At 34.1% G+C, this 26,141-nt stretch overlaps 1 protein-coding gene across 4 annotated transcripts; it reads left to right on the top strand.

Annotated features, from left to right (window-relative positions):
- Window positions 1-117: 117 nt before the first annotated feature.
- On the top strand, window positions 118-25,979 carry LOC132905378 (uncharacterized). Of its 4 annotated transcripts, none has more exons than XM_060956636.1 (33): window positions 118-686; window positions 4,364-4,591; window positions 4,775-4,905; window positions 7,712-7,838; window positions 7,961-8,086; window positions 8,393-8,536; window positions 8,614-8,702; window positions 8,774-8,978; window positions 9,063-9,223; window positions 15,427-15,532; window positions 16,487-16,609; window positions 17,058-17,284; window positions 17,432-17,531; window positions 17,629-17,963; window positions 18,055-18,295; window positions 18,446-18,583; window positions 18,798-18,983; window positions 19,109-19,395; window positions 20,068-20,233; window positions 20,324-20,524; window positions 20,672-21,061; window positions 21,169-21,503; window positions 21,597-21,735; window positions 21,831-22,144; window positions 22,248-22,407; window positions 22,470-22,633; window positions 22,766-23,031; window positions 23,153-23,550; window positions 23,674-23,919; window positions 24,128-24,295; window positions 24,377-24,487; window positions 24,555-24,711; window positions 24,842-25,979. In XM_060956636.1, the coding sequence occupies exons 2-33, from the start codon at window positions 4,472-4,474 to the stop codon at window positions 24,976-24,978; spliced, it is 6,198 nt and encodes a 2,065-aa protein (XP_060812619.1). In that variant the 5' UTR covers window positions 118-686; window positions 4,364-4,471; the 3' UTR covers window positions 24,979-25,979. The 4 variants fall into 4 exon arrangements, with proteins under 4 accessions (XP_060812619.1, XP_060812621.1, XP_060812622.1 ...); XM_060956638.1 differs by lacking the exon at window positions 118-686 and adding an exon at window positions 3,342-3,749 and having other exon boundaries at window positions 24,842-25,389; XM_060956639.1 differs by lacking the exon at window positions 118-686 and adding an exon at window positions 3,870-4,182 and having other exon boundaries at window positions 24,842-25,389.
- The last annotated feature ends 162 nt before the right edge of the window (window positions 25,980-26,141 follow it).

The raw sequence follows: 26,141 nt of genomic DNA, 5'->3' as shown, positions 1-26,141 counted from the left end.
TTTTGCAGATATTTCGGTGTGTAACCAATCAGCCAATCAAAGTCCTTTTATCCATATCGACATCGACTTGGCGCATTGCATATAGCATGCATACAGAGAATAGAGAACCATACGATAGAGAGCGCATACACGTGTTACAATTTAACTGACATTGACTGGAAATTTTCCGAGAGAGGCAGCATAGTCGCGTCAGGTGGAAGGAAATATTTCCTCTTTGATCCGTAGGATATCGTCAGGTGTCTTAAACTAAATTTGGACAAATCGTGTTAGTCGATTCGATATATTATAATCATAAGTAAGTGATTATTACGCTTACGCTTTAGCCGAATTCGTGATACAATAGTGAATTCTTTAAAAGAATAACAAAAATTCATTCAGCCTCGAGTATTTTTTTTACGTAGAGACATTTATTATTGCGGACACTTTGAAGACATCAGTGAAAAATTGTTTTAATGAACATACTTGAAAGAAAATATTGGCCGATTTACGTCTGTTCATGTTCATGTATGTTATATGTATGAGAATTGGTTCAGAAACGGAAGAAACAGTTATTAAGTAGAAGAAAGGAGGATAGAAGCAGAAGTTGGAACATTGAATACAGCAACATAATTTCTAATTTTTGCAAACTAACCAGTACGGATTAAGCACATGCGTGTTATTTGTCATTGAAACGGCTCAACATACAGGTAAGTATTATTTCGTTCATATTTCTATTTTAATTTACTAAGTTGTTATAATTTGGATTGCGTACACATGAACAAGACTAATGATGTATAACTAGTTCAATTTAGTCCAAAGAAGTATTTTCATTGGATATATTGTTTAAGTATGATATAGTATATAGATCAACATATGTAAAAACATAAAAATCTCTCTTGTAAATATTTTGTTCGTGCAGTGAAACACTTAATGGACACATTAAGTTAATGGTATAATCTTAGATGGGAAATGGGATATAAATTATCGATCGTTAACATCGGTGAATGTCGAATCATCGACGTTGCGTATGATTGTATGTATGCACATACTACGTGTGTGTAAAAACGACTAACCGTTCTACCAGTCATATAAAAATGAAAATTCATTGGAAATGCTTAGAAAACATGTTTATTTAACATTCAAATCAAACTCGAAATTCGAGATATTGATAATGTGTTATTATATTCTATATTTTATACACATTTCATTTATGATAAAAACATGTAATTCATATATAATCCTTCCATGTAATGTAATCTATTTTCCAAGTAATTCTAATCTCTAATTCTTAATTTTTGTTTCTAATGCATTTAATCATATCTTTATTAGAGCTGCTAGAGAAAATATGATGAAATTTCTCGTATAGAGTTTTATTAGTAGGAATTAAGTGATAATTGATAAGGAATGATCAGTTAACATCACGTAATTTAGTAAGGATTATAAAGGATTATTAGGACTATAATAATGGAAAATATTAGAAGAAAAGATGAGAAAGATAAAAATTGTTAAAGAAAATCAACTGATATGACAGTACATCACTACATGCATATAATCCATATAGTGCACTTTTAACGATAACGGGAGTTTCCGTTCCCGGAATATTATCGTTATCTTCAAAATAAAAATATCTCAACTAATTCAAGATAATTATTTCCGAATTGTACATTATAATAGTTGACATGTAGAGAAGAGGAAAGTAATAAGCGAGATATGATAAATCTTTTTTTATAAGTGGTAATATTAGTAGTTTATCACAGACAATTATAATCTGTCTATGAAAAAGGAAGAGAAAAAATGAATGAGTAGAAAAAGAGGGAATAAAAACAGTATCTATCGATGATATTTTGTCGATTTTGTGAGAGATTTTCGAAAATAGAAACTAAAAATAGATTGAAATTTTTTTTTTAAATTTACAAATTATGACGATATCCTCACACACAGGTAGTGTTGGAAGTATGTAAACTAACTTTCAGTATTATCAATGACTTTCATGTTACTGAAATAGAAATGTATTTTAAGGAAGACTGAGTTTTCGAGATTCTATTGAGTTGGCAAAGCGCCAAATATCTACAATCTACATTAGCCAAAACTATCCTCGTTGGAAATGTATTTCACAGAATTGCCAAGTAAACGAAAAATGTTGCTGATCTATCAAGTATGTACTTACGTACATATTAAAATTTGATGTGTCGCATATGTGTATCAGAGATTCGATTTCGTAGGATAAAGACACTCATAATTTACTCTGCCTGAATTGATTTTAGTATTTCTTGCTTCAAATTTTTTTACCCTTTTCTAATATTACATCGTAGAGTTATCTATACATCCTTTTCGGCGAAGACCAAAACAGATCTACATGTGAGAGAAAGTATAGAAAAAGTGTATCATTTATAGAATTAGAATATAGTAGTGTCAAACTAATCCTCCCTAAACAATATCGTATTTAAGAAAAAAGCAAGGGTAGGTTTGGTAAGTACATGTTGTTGCTCTGTTGTGAGTTTTTTTGTTATAAATCTTCAAAAAACAAACTATAAATATCTATACAAAAACCGAAAAATGTACATATAATAAAAAGAAAAGTTATGCAACTTTGAAATGGGTTAAATGGAACTTATAGTAGATGAAAATTATTGGGAAAAAGTAAATTTGGGAAATTGGGAAAGAAGGTAACCAAAATTTTGTTGGAATTTAGTTGGGGCATGAGCGTTGGTTAGATGGTCAAGCATAAAATGTACCGGAAGAAGAAGGAGAAAGAAAAATATGTAGTGGGACTATGACGCGATGAAAGAGCAAAGAGAAAAAGAGAAAATAGCGGAGGAGTAAAGATGTATAAAGCTCTGGATAGTCATGTAGCGGGATGAATCGTGAGGTAATAAGACGGGATGAGAAAGTAGTCACAACGATATATAGGTGTAATGATAGTGCAGCCATTGATCGTCGTCGACAACGACAGCGATAACATGACGAAATAACGATATGATGAAGCTGTGAGACGACTACATGCGAAAAGATTCAAAATAGCAGGATATAGGGAAGGTAAATGGAAGATGGCAAGAGACAATAAAATAGATAGCTGTTGAAAAGAACCGACGTTAGTAAGACGAGAATTCTTCGATATAGCTGTTGTGAGAGAACAAGTACTTAGCCCTTGTATGTGTATGCATATACGCACGTATACGCGCACAGATACATCTTTTCATCTTTTCGAATGTTTCGTAGCTTTTTATTCCAACAGATCTGGTTTATATGGTAATTGTGAAAGTTACAAAAATTGAAAACTAATTATAACGTGCGACTGCGCGAGGCCAACGTGTATTAATCAGAGTTAGTAGCTGAATGTTATATATACGTATCAAGAGTATTGACGAAAGGTTAGATGCAAATATGAAATAAATATATTTATTAATACGTTTAAGATAGGTAAAGTTTATTTATCTGATTGGTAGCGATATTGGTTGGTTGCAATCATTAAAACAGAACGGATAATTATTTGCGAATAGAGCATAAGGAATGATATCTATTGTTTGTTGATCGATCGATTCAGTATAATATGCGCAATAACAAGGTCTAGTTTCGCATTACCTTTGATAGAAGAGTATGAGTATAAGAATCTACGCCTTCGAACTCGACCGCAGAGGTGACCTCTGATCAGTGATATCAATAATTTACCAGATCGGATTCGCGATACATCAAATTTCAATTTGAACATTGTATATGGTGCGCGCACGTGAACATGTGGGAAGATGGGAGAGAGAAGGAACATTTTAACCGTAAGTAGCATCCTGATCAATGTATACAGTACACAGCATATAGAATGTGTATATAGAAGAGGAATCACGAAATCAAGAAGTAGACATATTAATTTCATATTGAATATATGAACTTGATATATGAAGGACATTTGTTCTTCTATCTGCATATATATATATATACGTATATAGAATATATCCGTATAAGTATGTCGTGTAAAAATTAGCATTGATCGAGTCTCGAATAAAGTCGAGTTCACATTTTATCTTAATTCGTTGGATTATCTGCGCAATACCTGTTTGTTCCCACTTTTATTTTCTGTCTATGGCGATCTTTCCCTTCACGGTCACAGTTTATCTATTGCATTAAGTAGATTTTACGCGCGTACATTTTACGTAATGAATCAATGGAGCACGCGCGCGCCCGCGCGCAAGAGCACGTCCGTGCGCCCAAGTAAGTACATTCGATTTTCGTATTTCGCACACGGTGTATCTATGTATCTCTGCGCGGCTCCCATTTTGGTATAAAACTTCTGATTGTAACAATTCGATTAATTTTTAGCAATTAATAATCACTTTCTTTTCTCTATTCTTTCTTCTTCTGATATATAATTTGTTTTTATTTTTTCTTTCAGTTTCTCTAGACACAATACGATTACACTTTCTTCTACTTGGTGTTTTTCGTTGGGAGTGAAATTCTTAAGATTTACTTTAAAATCAGTGGAAACTTTTAAATAGAAACCATGCACGGGGCCGAATCCTGGTCTTTTCCTCCGAAGCAGGCTCTCTACGATCCAACACTTGAAAGGGATGCTTGCGGTGTTGGATTCATTGTTGCAATAAATGGGAAAAAGTCGCACAAAGTGAGTTACCATGCGACTGAAATCTCACACATAATTTTTATCATATTTCATTAGTCATAGTTTTGTTTTTTGTGTCAAAAAGTCTATCCATTTTGTTTCTCTATTAGACATTTTTAATAATAGACATTTTTGTCTTGGTGATGCAAATCAACTGAAACATATTTCCTTTTTCTCCTGTTACAGATCGTTCGCGATGCAGAAATTCTCTCGGCACGTATGAACCACCGTGGTGCTTGCGCTTGCGATAACGATACCGGTGACGGGGCCGGTGTTCTTTGTGCAATTCCACACGAGTATTACGCCGATGAATTGCGGTAAGAGATAACATCGAGATTCGTCAATCTTCCATTCCTTTATCATTCTGTGACGTATTAATAAAACAGTGCGTCCAATAACGCGTGCGTTTAATTTCATAATTCGTACAAATCGACGGCGTAATTCTAGGTTATCTCGCTTTACGTCAACGAGTACATCATAAGAATGCGCGTTTACCTTCTTATCAACTATATTATTATTATTATTATTTAGCTATTTTTGTTATTATTATTAACAAATAATATCTGACTATATTGCCTATATAACCATGACCATTTAATTCTAAATAGCTACTATATAAACTTATATGTATATTCATGTGTAGTAAAGTCTTAAATTTTCTCTTTTTTTTTCAACTGCTTATCGGTTTCTTTTGTTTTTAAAGATCTTCATATGACGTGCGACAGCAGATTAAGTATATCTATTTTATGCTTAATAAGTTAATTTCACCATGCGGAAATAGTCACTAAGGTCAACAGTACATATTAGCTATATGTACATATGTATTTGTGTCATAGATAATAATCGCATTTGTATTAAAAATGGGAATTCCGATTTGTCATGCCATTAACTATTGCACAATTTTTGGATCTAAAATTGTAGTGCAGGTTTGAAGCTTGATCTCCCAATTAACTTTTTTAAGAGTGCCATCTTTTCAAAATTTAATCACTTCAGTGATATTGATTATTCTAATCTAGGGTCCTATTAATGACGCCTTTAACACAATTTATCTGGAGAAAAGAGAATGATAAGAAAGGGCGTTCTTGCAAGTATCGTATTAGTATACAGTGCTGGACAAAAGTATTGGCACAGCATGATTGTTATGATAGAAATGCTTATAACTACTAAACAAATTGATTTAAACAAAAAACTTTTTGACGTATTTATTTATTATCTATTCTAGTTTATTACATAACAAGAGCAACAATATAAATAAAATAATACGCAAAATAATAACAAAAATATATTTTTTGAACATTTTATGGGTGGACAAAACTATTGGCACAGTAGAATATTTACGCTTATAACTAATTACATAATAAACTTCTAATATTTTGTTGGCAGTCCTTTTCTTTTAAGGACTTCCTTTAATCTTCTGGGCATCGAGTGGACTAATTTTTTAGTGAATTCAGGTACAATATTGCTCCATTCCTGCAGAAGAACTTTCTTCAGTTCAGACTTGCTTGTGATATTATGTTTCCTAATTCTTTTTTCCAATTCGTTCCACACGTGCTCAATGGGATTCATATCGGGACTTTGAGGTGGTGTGTTTAATGTGTGGGCAGTATTATATATTATCCACTGACGAACAATATATTATCCACTGACGAACATAAAACGCTTTAAAAGTGAAGAAAATCTAGAGAATCAAATTAGGAGTGGTCGCCCTTCTAAGGTAACAATTCGAGAAAAAAGGAAAATCGTAAATATTGTAAAGAAGGATCCAAAAACTAATTCGACTGAAATTGCTTCGATGTTAAAAGCTGAGTGTGAAAAAGAAATAAGTACCAAAACTGTACGTAGGGTATTGAAGGATGCCGGTTATTCTGCCCGTGCAGCACGAAGAAAGCCCTACATCAGTAAAATAAACCAAAAGAAAAGAGTGGAATTCGCGAAAGAGTTTGTTACGAAAGATACTGATTTTTGGGAAAAGATCATGTTTTCAGATGAAAGTAAGTTTAATATTTTTAAATCTGACGGCAGAATATTAGTATGGCGAAAACCCAACACAGAGATGGACGAACTGAATCTGCAAGCCACCATGAAACATGGGGGTGGTAGTTTAATGGTGTGGGGATGTATGGCATCATCGGGTGTAGGAGAACTTATATTCATTGATGAGATAATGGATAAATATGTATATTTAAATATACTCAAGCAAAATCTTTTGAAAAGTACTCAAAAATTAAACCTCCCCAGGGATTTCTATTTTCAGCAGGATCGAGATCCTAAACATATGGCGTATATTGTTCGTCAGTGGATAATATATAATACTGCCCACACATTAAACACACCACCTCAAAGTCCCGATATGAATCCCATTGAGCACGTGTGGAACGAATTGGAAAAAAGAATTAGGAAACATAATATCACAAGCAAGTCTGAACTGAAGAAAGTTCTTCTGCAGGAATGGAGCAATATTGTACCTGAATTCACTAAAAAATTAGTCCACTCGATGCCCAGAAGATTAAAGGAAGTCCTTAAAAGAAAAGGACTGCCAACAAAATATTAGAAGTTTATTATGTAATTAGTTATAAGCGTAAATATTCTACTGTGCCAATAGTTTTGTCCACCCATAAAATGTTCAAAAAATATATTTTTGTTATTATTTTGCGTATTATTTTATTTATATTGTTGCTCTTGTTATGTAATAAACTAGAATAGATAATAAATAAATACGTCAAAAAGTTTTTTGTTTAAATCAATTTGTTTAGTAGTTATAAGCATTTCTATCATAACAATCATGCTGTGCCAATACTTTTGTCCAGCACTGTATGTATTTCAGCTCGTAATCCGGTCTGTGCTTTGTTATCTATCCTAGACACGCCTGACTAAACCTAAATTCATGCTTAAGCATTTCTTCTCATTCTTAACTTCATCAATTCAAAAAGGAAAAAAGTAGACGCGGACAAATGAATATCTGGTGTTAATTATATTGAAATTTGAACGGACAAACAAAATATTGTCAGTACTTATATTAATATTAATCATCAGACGCGTCATAAAAGTTTATACGCGTTATATTAAATAATATTTTGCACAAAAATTATCACTTCAAATACATATACCTACTTTATTTTTCAGCGAACGACAAAATGTCGAATTACCTCAATTCGGTCGTTATGCCACCGGTATTCTATTTCTTGATCAAAATTCTCATCAAGAAGCTGAGGCTGTTTTTGAAAAGTTAGTTGAAGAGTGCAATTTAAGGGTATGGTTTATGTTATCTTTTTCCAATCACTTTCTCCGATTCATTGCATTGCATGAAGAATTTTTCCGACAACGGGTAAAAATGAAACACGTTGCAATAAATATACTATCTTCGTATTGTAGCTAATTTGTTGGCGAGATGTTCCAACAGATAACACGAAAATTGGTCAAGTGGCACGAAAATGCGAACCTTACATGCGTCAAGTCTTTGTCACTGGTGATCAAGACGATATTAATCTTGAACGGCAAGTGAGTATTGTTTCGGACAATGTTTCTCCTCCATATCGCGTTTGCCGAAATTATTAATTATTAATTATTGTAGTAGTACTTGCATTTAATTATAATAGGTGTGTTCTTCCTAATAAATATTTACGTTAATAAATATTTAAATTAATTTGTACAGATAGATTCAATTGAACAATCAAAACTTTAAAGAAATCAAAGAAAATATAAATTAAATAAGATTATTTACAGTGTTCCACTATTTTGATTTTCCGTTTAGGCTTGAATTATCGACTTATCGAATTGCAATGCTAATCTTGATTTTCATTGCAGGTTTTTATTTTGAGAAAAAGATCGTCTCATTCCATACCACGACCAGGAATTAGGTACTATATATGCTCACTTTCTGTACGAACGGTTGTTTATAAAGGACAATTGACGGCGGACCAGTTGTGGCTCTATTTTCTAGATTTGAAGGTGAATTCAAATTCATTAGGGTGTATACTCGTATATATATCATGATTATTATCCTAACTTGTACATATTTCTTGTAGTCTCCAAAATTTGAAACCTATCTGGCATTAGTTCACACAAGATTTTCAACAAATACATTTCCTAGCTGGGAAAGGGCGCATCCTCTTCGGTAAGCAATATTGTTAGTGATCATAAACTGTCATATACGTACACAGCATTCACAGTGTTCGGTGTTTGCAGATTGTTGGCGCATAATGGTGAAATCAACACTTTAAGAGGAAACGTAAATTTAATGAAGGCACGAGAAGGAGTGATGAGTAGCAAGGTTTATGGGGAAAAATTGAAACAACTTTATCCAGTGGTAGAACCGAACCTCTCGGATTCAGGGGCCGTTGATTGTGTTTTGGAATTTCTAGTAATGGTAGGACAGCGGTCTTTGCCAGAGGTATGTGAAACATTTATGTGTAATGCATATTCTCACGATTTATTCACATCGATTGATGGAAATGTAAAGTAAATATATATTTAGGCAGTAATGACAATGGTACCAGAAGCATGGCAAAACGATTTAACGATGGCATCTGAGAAGCGCGATTTTTACCATTGGGCTGCTTGTGCGATGGAACCTTGGGATGGCCCAGCTCTTTTAACCTTTACAGATGGACGCTACGTTGGTGCTATCTTAGACAGGTAAAATTTAATATTTAATTTTCACCATTCTTTTCTCTAGAAATTTTTTTTATTATTTCATTTGCTCGTTTTCACGTAGATTCACTCAGTTCTATGTATTTAAAACCTCGATATGATTTGTGTGTCATAGGAATTATTATAGAAAACATATCAGCTGAAAAGACCTAATGGCACACTGTCGTAATATGTTTTTTGTTCTTCTCTTTTCACAAAAAAGAATTTAAAGTGTTATTTGAAGAAAACTCTCATGAGAATGATGTACATAATCGAATATAGTAAATGGTATGTATGTGATGTTAATTTTAACCCTTTGCACTCGAGAATTTTTTCGGTCGGCTGTAGCAGCTACTCTGGATTATTTAGTGACTGAGAGTCGCCTCTCGAGTGCAAACGGTTAAAACCAAACATCTATGTACACGTTCTCTTATCTATTCTCTTATGTATATTCTCTTATATGTACATTACACGTCTTATACAGAAATTTTCATACAGAAATGTTTTCTTCGTATGTATAAACGTGTAGAAGTATGTAAAATAAATTTTCTGACACGTTTATATTTGTATCTAGTATTATCTTTCAAAACACTTATACACATACTTTTCATTTATATACATACTTACATATGTATAATATTTATGAAAGGACTTGATAAATGATAAATATGCATTATCAAGATTCAGAAGGGAAGTAGGTGAACGTACTTAAATTTGTTAATATAACAGGATAAGAATGTTTAGAGAATGTAATAATATACTATCAAAAAAAGAATATCTTATATGTCGGAGATGAAAGGACATCGGGGCCTTTCTTTTGGAATGTTTGGGAAGGTCCCAAATACTTTAGTCCAGACTTTTCATTATAGCCGTACTTAAACAATAAATAATGGTGACGCTCTTCTTGTTAGAGTTAATTAAATATACGATATTATATATAGGATATACAACATACAAATATTAAAAACACATTATACCATACTTTTTATTAATTTATATTCTGGATAATATATTACATTATCCTATATCGTATGGTATTCGTTAAAACATTCCAAACACATTTGGGGTGATTTTGGACACTTTGAAAAATAGTTAGACTCCGTCATCACTACTCTCCTCACTTTCAAATATATTTTCACGCTATTTACTGAATATTTCGACATTCTCGACTAAATGAAAGATCTGAGATATCTGCCACGAGATCCCTCGGAATACTCTAGCTGGATAGCTTGTCGCTTTCTCCATTTCAGAAATAAATAATCTTTTCTTTATAATGAATCGAAGGCGATAAACGATGAATTCCTGCTTGTCGTTCTATTTACGTTCTGCGTACCGGCAGTACTGAATATAACAATGCAAGCACTTGTAACCCTCGTGCGCGAGATAGTCCAGCCGCTAGTGCCGAAACCGAGTGCGGAGCCTAGAAATCTAGTACTACCACATTTTAATCCCGAAATCGCGGGCGCCGATTCTGCTGCATGGTGTACAGCTGTTAATCTGATTATTACACAAATAATGGTGAGTGAAGGGGTGAACTGGCCAGCGTTTAAGGAACAGTTCGTTGCTCGTTTTGGTTGCCAAGAGACAGCAAAAGAATAAAGTTGGAGCCGAAGGATGATATACGAAACCTGAAGAAAACCCGATCAGCCGCATCTTCGAAGGTATCCCGCTTCAAATGCCGTGAGAAGGGACATGTCGCGTCAAATTGTCCGCTATTACGGAAAAGAAAGTATAATTCTAATAACGAACGTCGAGTTGACTCCTGCGTGGTGGAAGCTCCAACGGGTATATTAAGCCATCTAGGTGAGTCATTTCCATTCTACTTCGATTCTGGAACCGAGTATTCGCTGATTAAAGAATCAGTGACCCCGAATTTTTCTGACAGAAGAATGACCGAAATAGTAGTAAAGCGAGGAATAGGGAACACTTGTATTAACTGTACATCTCAAATTCAGTCCACTGTACGTATTAACGGTTTTACATTGAAGATACTTTTCCATGTCCTTGCTGATAGTCATTTAAAATATGATACAATAATTGGTCGTGAAATTTTGAATCAAGGATTCGACATAAATATTACACAAAACAGTCTCACTATTTGTAAAACAAAAATAATTCACATCTGTAATAGAACCGCCATAAATGAGATATTAATGAAGCGAACACCGATGTACTTGGTAATGATAAGAGCCGATTAATTTCTGTTCTCAAAAATTTCAAAGATTCATTCATTACGGGTTTCCCACGTAGTCGCGTAAATACGGGACAGTTAGAAATACGGTTGATTGACCCTAACGTCATAGTACAAAAAAGTCCTTATAGACTTAGCGAGGAAGAACGGAGAATAGTACGTGAGCGAATAAGCGAACTAATTGAAACAAAAATTATAAGGCCTAGTAATCACTATTCGCGAGCCCTATGTTACTCGTGAAGAAGAAAGACAGCTCAGATAGATTATGTGTAGACATCCGAGAGCTAAATAAAAATGCAGTCGCGGATCGGTATTCCCTACGACTTATTGCGGATCAAATCGTGAGATTGCAAAAGGCGCTATTTTATTAGCCTGGACATGACCAGCGGGTTTCACTAAATCCCTATTCACCCTAACTCTACAGAGTATACAGCATTTGTTACTCTCGACGGGTAATACGAGTATATAACTATGCACCATTTGGGTTAAAAAATGCACCATTCGTATTTCAGAGGACCATTCTCAAGGCCTTAGGCGATCTTGCTTATTCGTACGTTGTCGTTTATCTGGATGACGTTCTCATTATTGCCGATTCAGTAGACCAACCTTTAACTTGGGTACGTAATTCATAACGGTAAAGTTCGGCCTAACTCCGGTAAAATACGACCCTTGAGTTCTTTACTTGCGCCTACGACCGTCACACAGCTTAGCAATTCATAGGTTTAGTCTCTTTCGAAAACTCGTTCCTAAATTTTCACAAGTGATGCAACCCCACAAGTAATGTATACACTTACGTCAGTTAACAAAAACATAGCCTGGACAGATAAACACGAAAAGATAAGGACAAAAAATAATTTTCGTTCTGACTGATGAGTCGGTATTAATGATGTTTGACTCTAGTTATCCTATAGAATTACATACCGATGTTAGTTCTGGTGTATATGGGGCCATTTTTATGTATAATCTTGAAGGTAAACACAGGGTCATAGAGTACTATAGTAAAAGGACTAGCCCTGCGGAACCCAGGTATTACTCATATGAATTAGAGACGTTAGCAGTTGTACACGCTGTCAAACATATTCGTCATTATTTACATGGACGAGAATTTCTTGTTGTTATCGACTGTAATTCTTTGTAGGCGTCCAGCAACAAAGTAAATTTAAATGATAGAGTTTACAGATGGTAAGCCTACTTGCAAACTTTCAACTTCGATATTATCGAGAAGGTAAACGAATGACTCACGTAGATCTCTTTTCGTAGAATTCCATAGACATGAATCATCGTATAACTAACAAGATTACCGAGAAAGAAATTAACCTGGCCGAAATCTCAGAAGATTGGCTATTAAACGAACAGCGTCGCGATCCACAAATTACAGAAATCGTCAATAAATTGCAAAACGATGAGCTCGCGGTAGATATCACGAATACATACGAATTACGATCCGCTACTCTTAGTCGTAAGATATAGAGAAAAGGCAGACCCTCTGCTTGCCCATTGTCCCAAGAGGTTCTAGGTGGTTCGTTATTAATCATGTACACCAGTCAATTATGCGCTTAGGTTGGGATAAAACATACGAGAAACTGTACGAGTATTACTGGTTCGAAGGAATGACGAAATATGTTCGTAAATTCGTAGAGAACCGTCATGCTTGCCAGGTTTCTAAGGCGAATTCAGATAGAATACAAGCCGAATTACATCCCGTACCTAAGACCAAGCATACCTTGGCATACAATTCATATAGACATAACAGGCAAGTTAAGCGATACAAGCGATTTGAAAGAATACGTTATCATTTTGATCGATGCTTTCACTAAATTTGTATACCTGTATCATACTCGTAAGCTAGATTCTCTTAGCATCATTACAGCGCTTAAGTCTGCTATATTTTTGTTCGGCAGTCCTTGTCGTATAATAGCGGATCAAGGAAGATTTTTTACGAGTAAAGAATTCCAAGAATTCTGCCAAGGTAAACACATTGAACTCCACTTAATAGCAACCGGTACTGATAGAACTAATGGGCAGGTAGAGCGTGTTATGGGTACATTAAACAATATGTTTACCATAATAGAAACGACCGGGCGGTCATGGCAAGACGCGATTGGCGAAATACAATTGGCTCTGAATTGCACCATCAATCGCGTGACTAAAGCGAGTCCGCTGGAATTATTAATAGGCAAAACAGCAAGACCCTACGGGTTAATGCTACCCGAAAATATAGAGGAAAGCGAAATAGGTATCTCCAATATAAGACAGCAGGCCATAGGAAATATAGAGAGCACCGCTAAGTACGACAAAGATAGATTCGATAAGATAAAAGCTAAAGTAGTTAGATTCAATCTTGGCGACTTTGTACTACGGAAAAATGAGGAAAGGAATCAAACTAAATTCGATCCAAATTTCAAGGATCCATTTGTAATAGCAGAGGTTCTGGAGAGAGATAGGTATACTTTAAAAACATTAGATGGTAAACGATCATACAAATACAATCATGATAGATTAAGAAAAATGCCAGATAGTTGTATTCCTGCTGAATTGGATGTTTATAGCGATGGACAGGGCAGTGATCATGACCATATGAGTACCCTGATCTCGGAAGATCGTTAGCACAATTGGCGGAGTGAGTTCAGATGCGTTTGAGAGCGAAAATGTAACAAAGCTCAGAGAAGCCGTGTGATGTGTTCATATGCGCTTCAGAGCGAAAATGTTACAAAGCTCAGAGAAGCCGTGTGATGTGTTCACATGTGCTTCAGAGCGAAAATGTAACAAAGCTCAGTGAAACCGTGGAACGAAACTCTGGATGGTTGTGCGATCTAGAAAAACGAGATTCATTTGGGTACAAACGCGAGAATGGTTCACTATATCGTTACGGTCGAACTGGTAAATCACAGGATGTAACTAGCATTTGAATATTAATCACAATGTCACTGATTTTTGTTGTCTTTTATTTATTATTAAGACATCTGATCCAAATTTTGGTTGTGAAACGGGGCTCTTGGCTTATTGCAACATTTAGTTAAATGGTAAATAATGCCAGTCGCATCGAATCTAATATTGACAAAACAATATTTTAGATGCACCCGAGGACGTGTGATTGTCAGGATGGCCGTATCAGAGATGAAAGGACATCAGGGCCTTTCTTTTGGAATGTTTGAGAAGGTCCCCGATACTTTAGTCCAGACTTTTTATCATAGCCGTACTTGTTTAAAAAGTTATAAACTTATAAACAATATTATTATTTATAAAACTGAGAAATAGCTGTATATGTTAAGTCAATTATGTTTGCCTGAGATTTGATAGTGGGCTTGGGCTCAAAGTGACATAACGAGTCGCTGAACGTAGCCACGGTCACGGGAGGGACGTGTACGTAACACAGATATGAAGTAATTAAATAACTTTCCTTAAAAACAAAGATTGATCCGAGGGATACAGAGAGGTACGCAGAGAGATACGGAGAAGAGTATGTAAGGGCAGTTCCACTTGGACTGTCTCTCATGTATTCATTATCGTGTATTCATTATCGAACATAAACTCATCGTCATCGACATCTCAATTATTCACTCACCGATATCACTCGTTAACCCTTTTGTTACATTCGCTTCAATAAACATCATCTGGTATATAACAACGATGGCCAACTCACATGAAGATTCATTACACGCCCCGAACTCCAACGATGACCCGACATATAGATAAGGTACATATGTTACAAATTACAAAAAGAATCCATTGTCTACCGAATCTATGTTTACATAGATAGAAAATGCATCGTTGTTTCTCATAATCGACTAGTTAGTGAACAAAAAAGACATTTGCTTCACTAGGTATAGAGGAAGAAATATTAAGACAGTATGTGTATGAGTAAAAAGAATTTGAAAATGGAAGGAAGAAAGTATAACTGATATATAATGACAGGAAAGTAATACGAGAAAACGAACAAGAAAATAAAGTCACAGTTAATACTAATGTGCGACAATGAGGTGGTAATATAAAAGGCGTCTGAATTTTTGTTTGACAGAAACGGCCTGCGCCCATCGCGCTTCTACGTTACTAAGGATAACATGATGGTGATGGCATCTGAAGTGGGTGTCTATGACACTCCGTCCAACAATGTAGTCTTAAAGGTAAATGAAGAAATATGCATGACATTGATCAGGCCTAGCTTCTGAGGAAATTTTACAGCAGCTTTTAGTTTATAACAAGCAATCGGCTATCCATATGCTTTTTCTCTATACTGTTTTTAATATACAGAATTTCAGCTGCATAAGATAATACTATATTTTCACAAGGAGAAAAGCATTTATTGAATACAAATTAAATATTGTACTTTTACACAGAAGTAGTAAAAGACCGCGACTTAAAGCATATTGATGAGTGATTGATTCTTTCCATAGAGCTGTACGTAATATGACACAAATTTACTATCTGACCTTTCCTTTCGATCGAGTTCTGCTTAATTCGCTTTGCTCTCCTCGTATTGTTTCCAATTTTTGTACGCTTTTTGTCATTTGTTTTTATATTTTATGTTACAGATTTGAAACTGCCGATGATTGAAAAAGTGTGAAAGTGTGTGTATGCATGTCTATGTTTCGTAATATGTGTTTTCTGCTTTTTATAAGCTTTCTGAATAATGTGCCCAATTTTCTTTAAAAAAAGAAAAAGTCAAGAAAAGAGAAGGATGAAACTTCCGCGTATGTAAAATTTGAAAATAGTTCATAAAAGGCAACAGACATCCAACAACTGGGTGTTTTATGAAAGAACACTACGACTGTTCTTATTCATTGTAGAATAAATCTTGTAGGAGGATTAGTTTGGTAAAAAGAAATAGATATCCAGTATAACGGACATCTATTTTATTTTTTATTATATATATTATTTTAGATTTTATAAAAACAAAATATCATTCCTTCTTTTATTAATTTTTTTAATGTATCATGTACGTATGATATATAATCAATCATTAGAAATTACATTTGTATAAATTTATGGGATTATCTTACAGTGTTGTTATATAAATGTTGGATGATAATAGATATGATTTAACAGTTGAATTATTTGCACTTTATTCTATTTTACAGAGCCGTTTGAAACCCGGCAGAATGCTACTGGTTGATACGCATGAGAAAAGGATCATAGAAGATGTTGAACTGAAGTTGCACATTGCTAGAAGTAGACCACATTCCAAGTGGCTAAAAGATCAGGTATTCTTTTTGTTTTGTTCTGTTTCATCATTGATCGTTGTGATTGTTGATCATCCTTCTAAAGTTTTTGAAATATAGCTAAACTAACAATCAAATATTTATGTGAATATGCATTGTAACCTTCAACCTTTAGGTCTATATCAAGATGTATTTAATGAAAAAAAATATTTGTTTTTTTTCTTTGCAAACAATCCTATATGCTGTGATCATGCTTTGTATTACACATAGATGGTAAGTGTTGTATTGTCTCATCATTTCTTCAAATAATCATACAGTATGCTCTATATTTACACATTGAAATTACTTTATAATTAATTTTAGTCTGATTCTACAATATTCTTAAGTAATTTTACATATATAATAATATTAATCTCATCACAATTTACATGATAAATAGTTTGTACAGAACAAATAAATCTTGTTCGGTTAAACATGTTTACCTTTACAGATTACAATGGAAGAGTTACGTGCTGCTGATGCTGATTATAAAAAGAAACTAAGCACTGTTGAAAATGGTTCGATCGTGGACGAAGAAGTAGCTAAAAGAAAAGCCATGAATGATGCAAATCCAATATCTACTGTAAATCGAGTTTGGGGAGGCGATAAAAGATTATCCCTCTATGGATACACCCTTGAAACCATTAATTTGCTTCTTCTGCCAATGATGCAGTCTAAGTACGTAGCTTTTATACTTCAGACTGCTAAAATTGTAATCAGTAAACGAAGACACGTGTATATATTTATTAGTTATACTATAGATATATTTATCACACAACACATATTATGTTACATATAAATAGAAATTGTAAAATTCTTATATAGGAAAGAAGCACTGGGTTCTATGGGTAATGATGCGCCATTAGCTTGTCTTTCTCAATTTCAACCCCTTATCTACGACTATTTTAAGCAACTGTTTGCTCAGGTAGGAATAATTTACGAAAACAACTGTATAGTTGATATTTAACTGCAATATATTTTAACATGTACATTTATACTCTTTCCTTAAAATTTATTCTTAGGTGACAAATCCTCCGATAGACCCTTTCAGAGAAAAAATCGTAATGTCAATGCTTTGTCCTATTGGACCAGAAAGTAATATGCTTGAGCCAAACGAACTGCAAGTACATAGATTATTTTTACGACAACCAATACTTTCCTTGGATGATCTCGAGATAATCAAAAGAACGAATTATCGTGGTTGGAAAACTAAAATTATCGATGCGACATATCCTGTGCAAGATGGTCCACCTGGATTAGTGAATACACTAAATCGTGTTAATCAGGAGGCTAATCAAGCTGCGAAAGAAGGTTATCAATTTATCGTTCTATCCGATCGGCTGGGTAGCTCGGAAAGGTGAAAATATTTGAGCGATTATACAGATTTGCTAATCCTATGATGTGTAAAGTAATTATTTAATAATATAATGTTTCATTGCTGTCACTAGAGTGCCTGTAAGCAGCCTGTTAGTCCTGGGCGCAGTGCATCACAATCTAATCGAAGAACGACAACGTATGAAAGTTGGTCTCATTGTAGAAACTGCTGAAGCTAGAGAAATACATCATATATGTCTGCTACTTGGCTATGGAGCGGACGCCATTTGTCCGTACTTAGTATTTGAAATGGCAAGAAATCTTCGTATGGATGGCGTACTTGATTCGTCATTAACCGATAATGCTTTATGTGCGGTAAGTTCTTTTTTAATATTGTGATGCAGTTACGATTTAAAACTTTATATTATTTAACGATAAAACAAATATGAGAAGGAACGGGAATGTTGAGGAGGACGATAATAATGATAATGATGGTGGATGAATATAAATAAAATATCGTTACAGAACTATGCGGAAGCAATGGATAGAGGAATAGCTAAAGTAATGGCAAAAATGGGAATCTCTACGTTGCAATCGTATAAAGGAGCTCAAATATTCGAAGCAGTCGGTTTGTCAGATGAAGTCATCAATAAATGCTTTAAGGTATGTATCATACGAATTGGCAAAAAGTCGTTTAATAATGATCGAAAACGATGCAATCGTGTAAGGTACGAATGATTAAAAATTGGATCCAATTAATGAATGCAATTACTATGATTCACTAGTTTTAATGACGTACTCTTAATTGTTTCTATCGTTTACTTTCATTGTACATATTTAACCTTTTGACATATATTGCATATTACTTTCCATACAGGGTACACAATCTCGTATTGGTGGAGTTACTTTTGATATTTTGGCAAAAGAAGCATTTGAAAGACATCAAATTACTTATTGCACAAAACCTATGGATATGCTTGTTATTCGCAATCCAGGAGTTTATCATTGGCGATCTGGTGGAGAAAAACACATAAACGATCCTGATAGTATTGCTAACTTGCAGGTAAATTCATTTAATAATATATTTTGCAAAGTATTGATAATATACGTATATTTTTTATTAAAATGGATAAAAAAGAAATAATTGCTATTTTTCCATTTTCTGTATCTCTTTTGCTTCTTTTTTAGGATTATGTAAATTCTAAGAACTGGAACTCTTATGAGAAATATCGAAAAACTACAATGGAAATGATAAGGGCATGCACCTTACGTGGTCAATTGGAATTAATACAAAAATCAGAAAAATCCATACCCATTGAAGAAGTTGAACCAGCATCTGAGATTGTGAAACGGTTTGCAACCGGAGCTATGAGTTTTGGAAGTATTTCTATAGAAGCACATACAACATTAGCGATTGCGATGAATCGTATTGGCGGTAAATCGAATACAGGCGAAGGTGGTGAAAATGCTGACAGGTATTTACATTCTAAATTTATGACAAATTATATCTTTTTTATGAATAGCATATGCATGTATACACACGACAAATATAATAATATCCACTTAATTGTCGCATGTTCGGATTTTCATTTCGACTGAGGAAGTAGATGTTCTGGGAGTTGCTGGGTGTTATTTCTATTGAATCCGCTCATTTCTTGGATGTATCGGAATGACGAGAGTAACGAGAGTGAAAAATGAGATTGAATGAGAATGAAATAGGGAGAAAAATTTGAGTATGGTGTGTCATATACCCATATCTATCCGTGTAATTCAAACTCATCCAAATATGAAGAATATATCATGTTTGGTATCTTATTCATCAGAAAATTCTCAGCAGCTTGATTGAAGTAATTTGATACTTATAAAGTAAAAAATATACATTTTAGTTTTCTTATTTTATGACCCATTCCTAGTTGAAATAACGTCAATCACGAGTTAAATAACATAGCGCTTGTTCCGTGGAAGCGGTCAAAGGATTGGTGGGGACAAATTTGTGATAATTAAGTCGGCAAAATTGCAACAGTAAACCGAGTATTACTGTAGATTCTCATATTCACGCACACACTCACTTAAATGCGTGCGTATATTTATTTTCCATTTGTCTATAAAAAATCCCCTAATAACGTAAAGTAAAACTCGTCATTTAGGTATCTGAATCAGGACCCAGAGTTTAACAAACGATCATCCATTAAGCAAGTTGCCAGCGGTCGTTTTGGTGTCACTTCAAGTTATTTAGCAAATGCTGATGATCTTCAAATCAAGATGTCACAAGGTGCGAAGCCAGGAGAAGGCGGCGAGTTGCCTGGTTATAAGGTGAAACAGATCTTTTTTAATTATACACAGAATAATGGTCGAGTTGTAAAATATAATCTGTATATAACAATCTATATAATCTGTATGTAGGTTACTGCTGAGATTGCTGCAACTAGACATTCTGTACCTGGTGTAGGTCTAATTTCACCACCACCGCATCACGACATTTATTCGATCGAAGATCTTGCGGAATTAATTTATGATTTGAAATGTGCAAATCCAAATGCTCGTATTTCTGTCAAATTAGTGTCGGAAGTAGGAGTAGGCGTAGTTGCATCAGGTGTTGCAAAGGTAATCATACTTAGAAATAGTATATCTTAACTTGTCGAGAGTAGAGAATACATTTTCAAATACATTTTTCTAATCATTATTTTTATCTTGTATCTTCTTTCCCTTCTTGTTACTACACTGTCTTCTATTATGGCATACATTATACAGGGGAAAGCAGAACATATCGTAATATCTGGCCATGATGGTGGAACTGGTGCTAGTACTTGGACAGGAATAAAATCCGCTGGATTACCTTGGGAATTAGGAGTTGCGGAGACCCATCAAATTTTAACCTTAAATAATCTTCGATCACGTGTCATTGTACAAGCAGATGGACAAATGCGTACAGGATTCGACGTAGTGGTTGCGGCTCTTTTAGGTGCCGACGAATTTGGCTTTAGTACTGCGCCATTAATTTCCATGGGTTGTACTATGATGAGAAAATGTCATTTAAACACATGTCCCGTGGGTGTTGCAACACAAGATCCAAAACTTCGAAAAAAATTTGAAGGAAAGCCGGAACATGTTATTAATTTTTTCTTCGCATTGGCAGAAGAGGTATTTGATATTGAGAATAGAAATAAGGAATTCCCAACAATAATTTCCCAAGCATCTTTGTTATAGGAAATATCCATTGAATCATACAAGATACATTTTTTTGTTAGGTACGTTCTCACATGGCCAGCCTTGGATTACGTAAATTTCAAGATCTAATAGGTCGTACTGATTTGTTGAAAGTTCGCGAAGATATCTCAGTAGAGAAGGCTAAAACATTAAAGCTCGATAATATTTTGCGTAATGCACTTGAACTCCGTCCCGGAGTAAATATTCAGGGAGGATCGATGAAACAGGACTTTCAACTAGAAAACAGATTGGACAATCATGTCATTGAATTAGCCATGGATTTATTGAAAGGAAAACAGAAACGTGTTGATATTGAATTAAATATTAATAATGAATGTAGAGCATTTGCGGCAACATTAAGCTACCATATTTCAAAGTAAATGTCTTTGTCTTACGTCTTTTGATAATTGCGAGTGGTTTCAATAATTGACTAATTGTGTAATATTTCTCTTTCTTTTTCTATCGGTAGATTATATGGCGAAGTTGGTTTACCTGAAGGTAGTATCAACATAAAAATGAAAGGTTCTGCAGGTCAGAGCTTCTGTGCTTTCATGACCAAAGGCGTTCATGTTACTCTCGAGGGAGATGCCAACGATTATGTTGGCAAAGTAAATATGTTTTTCTAACTAGCTATTTCTGAGCTATTTATGATCATCGGTATTGTACATATGCGTCATTTGGTACACATTCCTATAATTTTTAGGGTTTATGTGGAGGAGAAATCGTTATATATCCACCAAAAGATTCTACTTTCAAGTCCGAAAATAACGTAATCGTTGGTAATGTTTGTCTTTATGGTGCAACTTCTGGCAAAGCATATTTTCGAGGAATTGCTGCTGAAAGATTTAGCGTTCGTAACAGTGGCGCCATAGTAGTAGTCGAAGGTGTCGGTGATCATGGGTGCGAATATATGACTGGTGGCTGTGCAGTTATTCTGGGTCTTACTGGTCGAAATTTCGCAGCTGGAATGTCCGGTGGGATAGCCTATGTCTTAGATGTAGACGGATCATTCAAGAGGTACATCACTCCATTTTCTTCCTTTTTCTTTTTTTTTTTTTTTTGCCATACATTATATATTTATTGTGTATATATTCTTAATCAATTAATTTTTCATACACAGTAAATGTAATCCTGAAATGGTAGAATTGCTTCCCTTAAGTAAGCAAGAAGATATTGCATATGTGAAACAACTTTTAGAAGAATTTGTTGAGAAAACTGGTTCTTTAATAGCTGAAGATCTTTTGATGTTGTGGCCTGAACCAACTACACGGTTCGTTAAGGTAAATGATGATTAATCAATCATAATTATTGTGAATGTATTGATAATCTAACTTTTTCGAAGGTATTTCCGTATGAGTATCAGCGGGCGTTAAAGCAAGTCGAAGAAGCCAAACAAGCACAATCAATACCGAATGGAAATTCTCAGACGGAAAACACCCAGATCAAAGATATTGAAGATGCTATTGTAGATACTGATATGGAGCAGCAAAAATTGGATAAGATAAGGTATGGTTCTCCTGACTCAGTGACGTAGCTAAAAGTTCTTACTCCGAATTTAAATCGCACATAATTTCAAATTTTTATATTGGTGTATATATATATATATATATTATTATATATTATTATTTTAATTTTTAGAGGATTTATTAAATATAGAAGACAAATGGGAATTTATCGGCCAGTTGAAAACCGAATTACCGATTGGAATGAAATTTATAACTTTCAAAAAGTTCGTAAAGGATTACGCGTGCAGGCAGCAAGATGTATGGAATGCGGTGTACCATTTTGTCAAAGTAGTCATGGTTGCCCTCTAGGAAATATCATTCCTAAATGGAATGATCTTGTCTTCCAATCGAATTGGAAAGAAGCTTTAAATCAATTGTTACAAACTAATAATTTCCCAGGTTTGTACAATTAAAAAAGTAATTTGAATGGTAAAGATGAGGGTTGCAGTTAACAACGTGTATCTTTTAAGATTGCTAAAATTTTGAATCAATACGTAATAAATATCGTATGTATATTTAGAATTCACTGGAAGAGTTTGTCCAGCTCCTTGTGAAGGTGCCTGTGTTTTGGGTATATCTGAACCAGCAGTTACAATAAAGAACATTGAATGTGCGATAATTGATCACGCATTTGAACAAGGTTGGATAGTGCCGCATCCACCAACAACTAGAACCGGTCGACGAGTAGCAGTAGTTGGCTCAGGTCCGGCTGGTTTGGCGGCAGCTCATCAATTAAATAAGGCAGGCCATTTGGTGACTGTTTATGAAAGAAATGACCGAATTGGAGGTCTACTGCAATATGGTATTCCGACTATGAAGTTATCGAAACAAGTTGTTCAAAGAAGGGTTTCTCTTCTTGCGGCGGAGGGTATTACATTTAAGACTGGCGTCGATGTAGGAAAACATATTTCTGCTAATGTAAATAATGTTTCAGTTTTATTTACGTAGTAATTACGTTCATACTTGTAACTTATTTCTTGATTTTATGATTGTTATCTTGTTTGTGTATATATTGATATTTTGTATGTATATATATTGTAGGAATTACGGGAACAATATGACGCAATGTTAATATGTACTGGCGCAACTTGGCCAAGAGACTTACAAATACCAGGTCGACACCTTGAAGGAATTCATTTTGCTGTAAGCTTTTTGGAAAATTGGCAAAAGAATCAAATGGGGAATAACGCTCCACTAGATATGCGTTTAATAGCTAAAGATAAGGATGTTATTATAATAGGTGGTGGCGATACTGGTTGTGATTGTATAGCTACATCTTTGCGACAGGTAAAATTTATATCTTTAGTACAACTTTATACATCTAAGAATATTTTGAAGTAATTTGCTGTAAATTTATTGTTTGTTCGAAACTGTAATGCGTATAATAATTCAGTTATGCTTCTATTGATGAAAAAGATGAAATGGAAAGAAAATACAATTTGTTGAAATCACGATACATTCTACATTATATATATTTTTAATTATTATCATGCAGGGTGCCAAAACAATTACAACTTTTGAAATTTTACCTGAACCACCAAACGAAAGAGCGCACGATAATCCTTGGCCTCAATTTCCACGTGTATTTAAAGTGGATTATGGTCATGAGGAAGTTTCCTTGAAGTTTGGCCGAGATCCCCGTCAATTTAGTACACTGAGTAAAGTACGTAAAAATTCTTATATATATATGTTCCTTTACTGTTCTCCACTCTTCCTCTCACGTTCATTTATATACTTTTAATAGGAGTTTTTAGACGATGGAAACGGCCACGTAAGTGGTATTAAAACCGTGTCAGTATCGTGGACAATGGAAAATGGACGTTGGAAAATGGAAGAGGTTCCTGGGACAGAAAAAGTAAAAATTATAATTTATGACTTATTGCGTTTTTACTATCTTCTCTAATGCCTTGATTTTCATTTAGATATACAAATGTGACCTAGTTTTACTCGCTATGGGTTTCTTAGGTCCAGAAAAATATATTGCAACAGAATTAAATACAAAAATGGATGAAAGAGGTAATTTCAAAACACCAGTTGGAAATTACAAGACAAGTTTAGATGGAATATACGCAGCAGGAGGTAAGTTTTTACGTTTTACTTGTATTACTATCTTTTACATCCAATAACTATACGTCAAATAGATCCTCGTTTTCTCAAGTTACATTTCGTGTATTTTATTACCTGATTAACGTGTTATTGTTATTCATAGATTGTCGGCGTGGACAATCCCTGGTAGTTTGGGCAATCACAGAAGGTAGGCAAGCTGCAAGAGAAATAGATCTGGCCTTAATGGGGGAAACTGGTCTTCCTGTATCCGGTGGTGTTATAACTGGCGTTATGGCTTAAGATGCATACGTTCTAAGTGTAGTCGATCAGAATTCGGCTATTTCTTTCTACCCCTCTCGTTCCTACCGCGTTTTTCTTCTCTTTTTTAAACTTTTTCAGTGATTAAACCGTGCAAAGTATGCGATCAGTGTACCGGTAGGAGAATAAGTAACATGTAATGAGCAAGGAAGACATGCGGTCAATGCGTGAACAAGGAAATCAGTATTATTTTATCGTGAGTGTATATCGTGAAAGTATTCGCGATATCGAAAAGGTCTTATCGTCATTTGTGTTCATTCACGCAGAAGCTCGAATGTAAGAATTACAGTAGGAAAATGACAGCTGCAGTATGAGAAATTTGCATTTTTGTTTCGAGTTGTCATCTCGTAAAATATTTGTTAATTTCTTAAAAAAAAAAAAAAAAAAAGAAAATGGTATAACTAAGTAATAGTACTGTAAGTTGAGTTGACTCGAAGAAATAATCGTAGATACATTGTCGAATCTACCTCGTATCTTCTTTTATTTTTTGCTTGTTTCGTGAGGTAACTTGAATTATTCTATGTGATTAAACTGATTTATATAAAAGGTCATATAATGCGATCAATACAAATTAAAAAAAATAAATGTTTGTTAAATATTTCTGTTATAATAAAAATCAAAATAGAAAATATAAATTGCATTTCGAGGCTCATGTTGAATAATGTAAAAGTAATGTTTCGTATTTAACCTCGTAATTTTCTTTTTTCGACCTATGCTTCGTACATTGTAACATATATACATGCATGTAGGTATGTATATATATGTATCGTTTCTGAGTTTAGGATATTTATTTATAAAAAAAAAAAAACACGAACGATGATGATACACATGTAATTTCCTTGATTGTAAAGAAATTCCCTGCGCCAACAAATTTTATTTATTTGTTGCGCACATATTATTGTACATTCTATACGAAGAAAAAAAAAAAGAATACTTCGAGACAATAAATATATAAAGAAAGAAATAAAACGTTTAAAGGTTAAGTATGTGTAGTTGAATTTTATTATAGTTGTTACATATCATACTCAAATCAATGTGCATAATGTACTACAATAAATACGTATCATATCTTAATATTAAACAATTAAGCGATTTAAAGAATGACTAATTACAATATCATTGAATATTCTTCTATAGAATAAAGA

This window comes from Bombus pascuorum, chromosome 3 (assembly GCF_905332965.1).
Source record: "Bombus pascuorum chromosome 3, iyBomPasc1.1, whole genome shotgun sequence".
Classification (NCBI taxonomy): domain Eukaryota; kingdom Metazoa; phylum Arthropoda; class Insecta; order Hymenoptera; family Apidae; genus Bombus; species Bombus pascuorum.
The sequence above is the reverse complement of the archived record's forward strand: the minus strand, read 5'-3'. Positions and strand labels throughout refer to the sequence as shown.

Bases quoted from the DNA above. Each gene is read 5' to 3' on its own strand.
- LOC132905378 (XM_060956636.1), top strand. From the start codon at position 4,472: ATGCACGGGGCCGAATCCTGGTCTTTTCCTCCGAAGCAGGCTCTCTAC. The intron at 21,062-21,168 runs GTATTTGATATT...TTTTTTTGTTAG, and splicing joins TCTTCGCATTGGCAGAAGAG to GTACGTTCTCACATGGCCAG. The intron at 23,032-23,152 runs GTTTGTACAATT...ATGTATATTTAG, and splicing joins ACAAACTAATAATTTCCCAG to AATTCACTGGAAGAGTTTGT.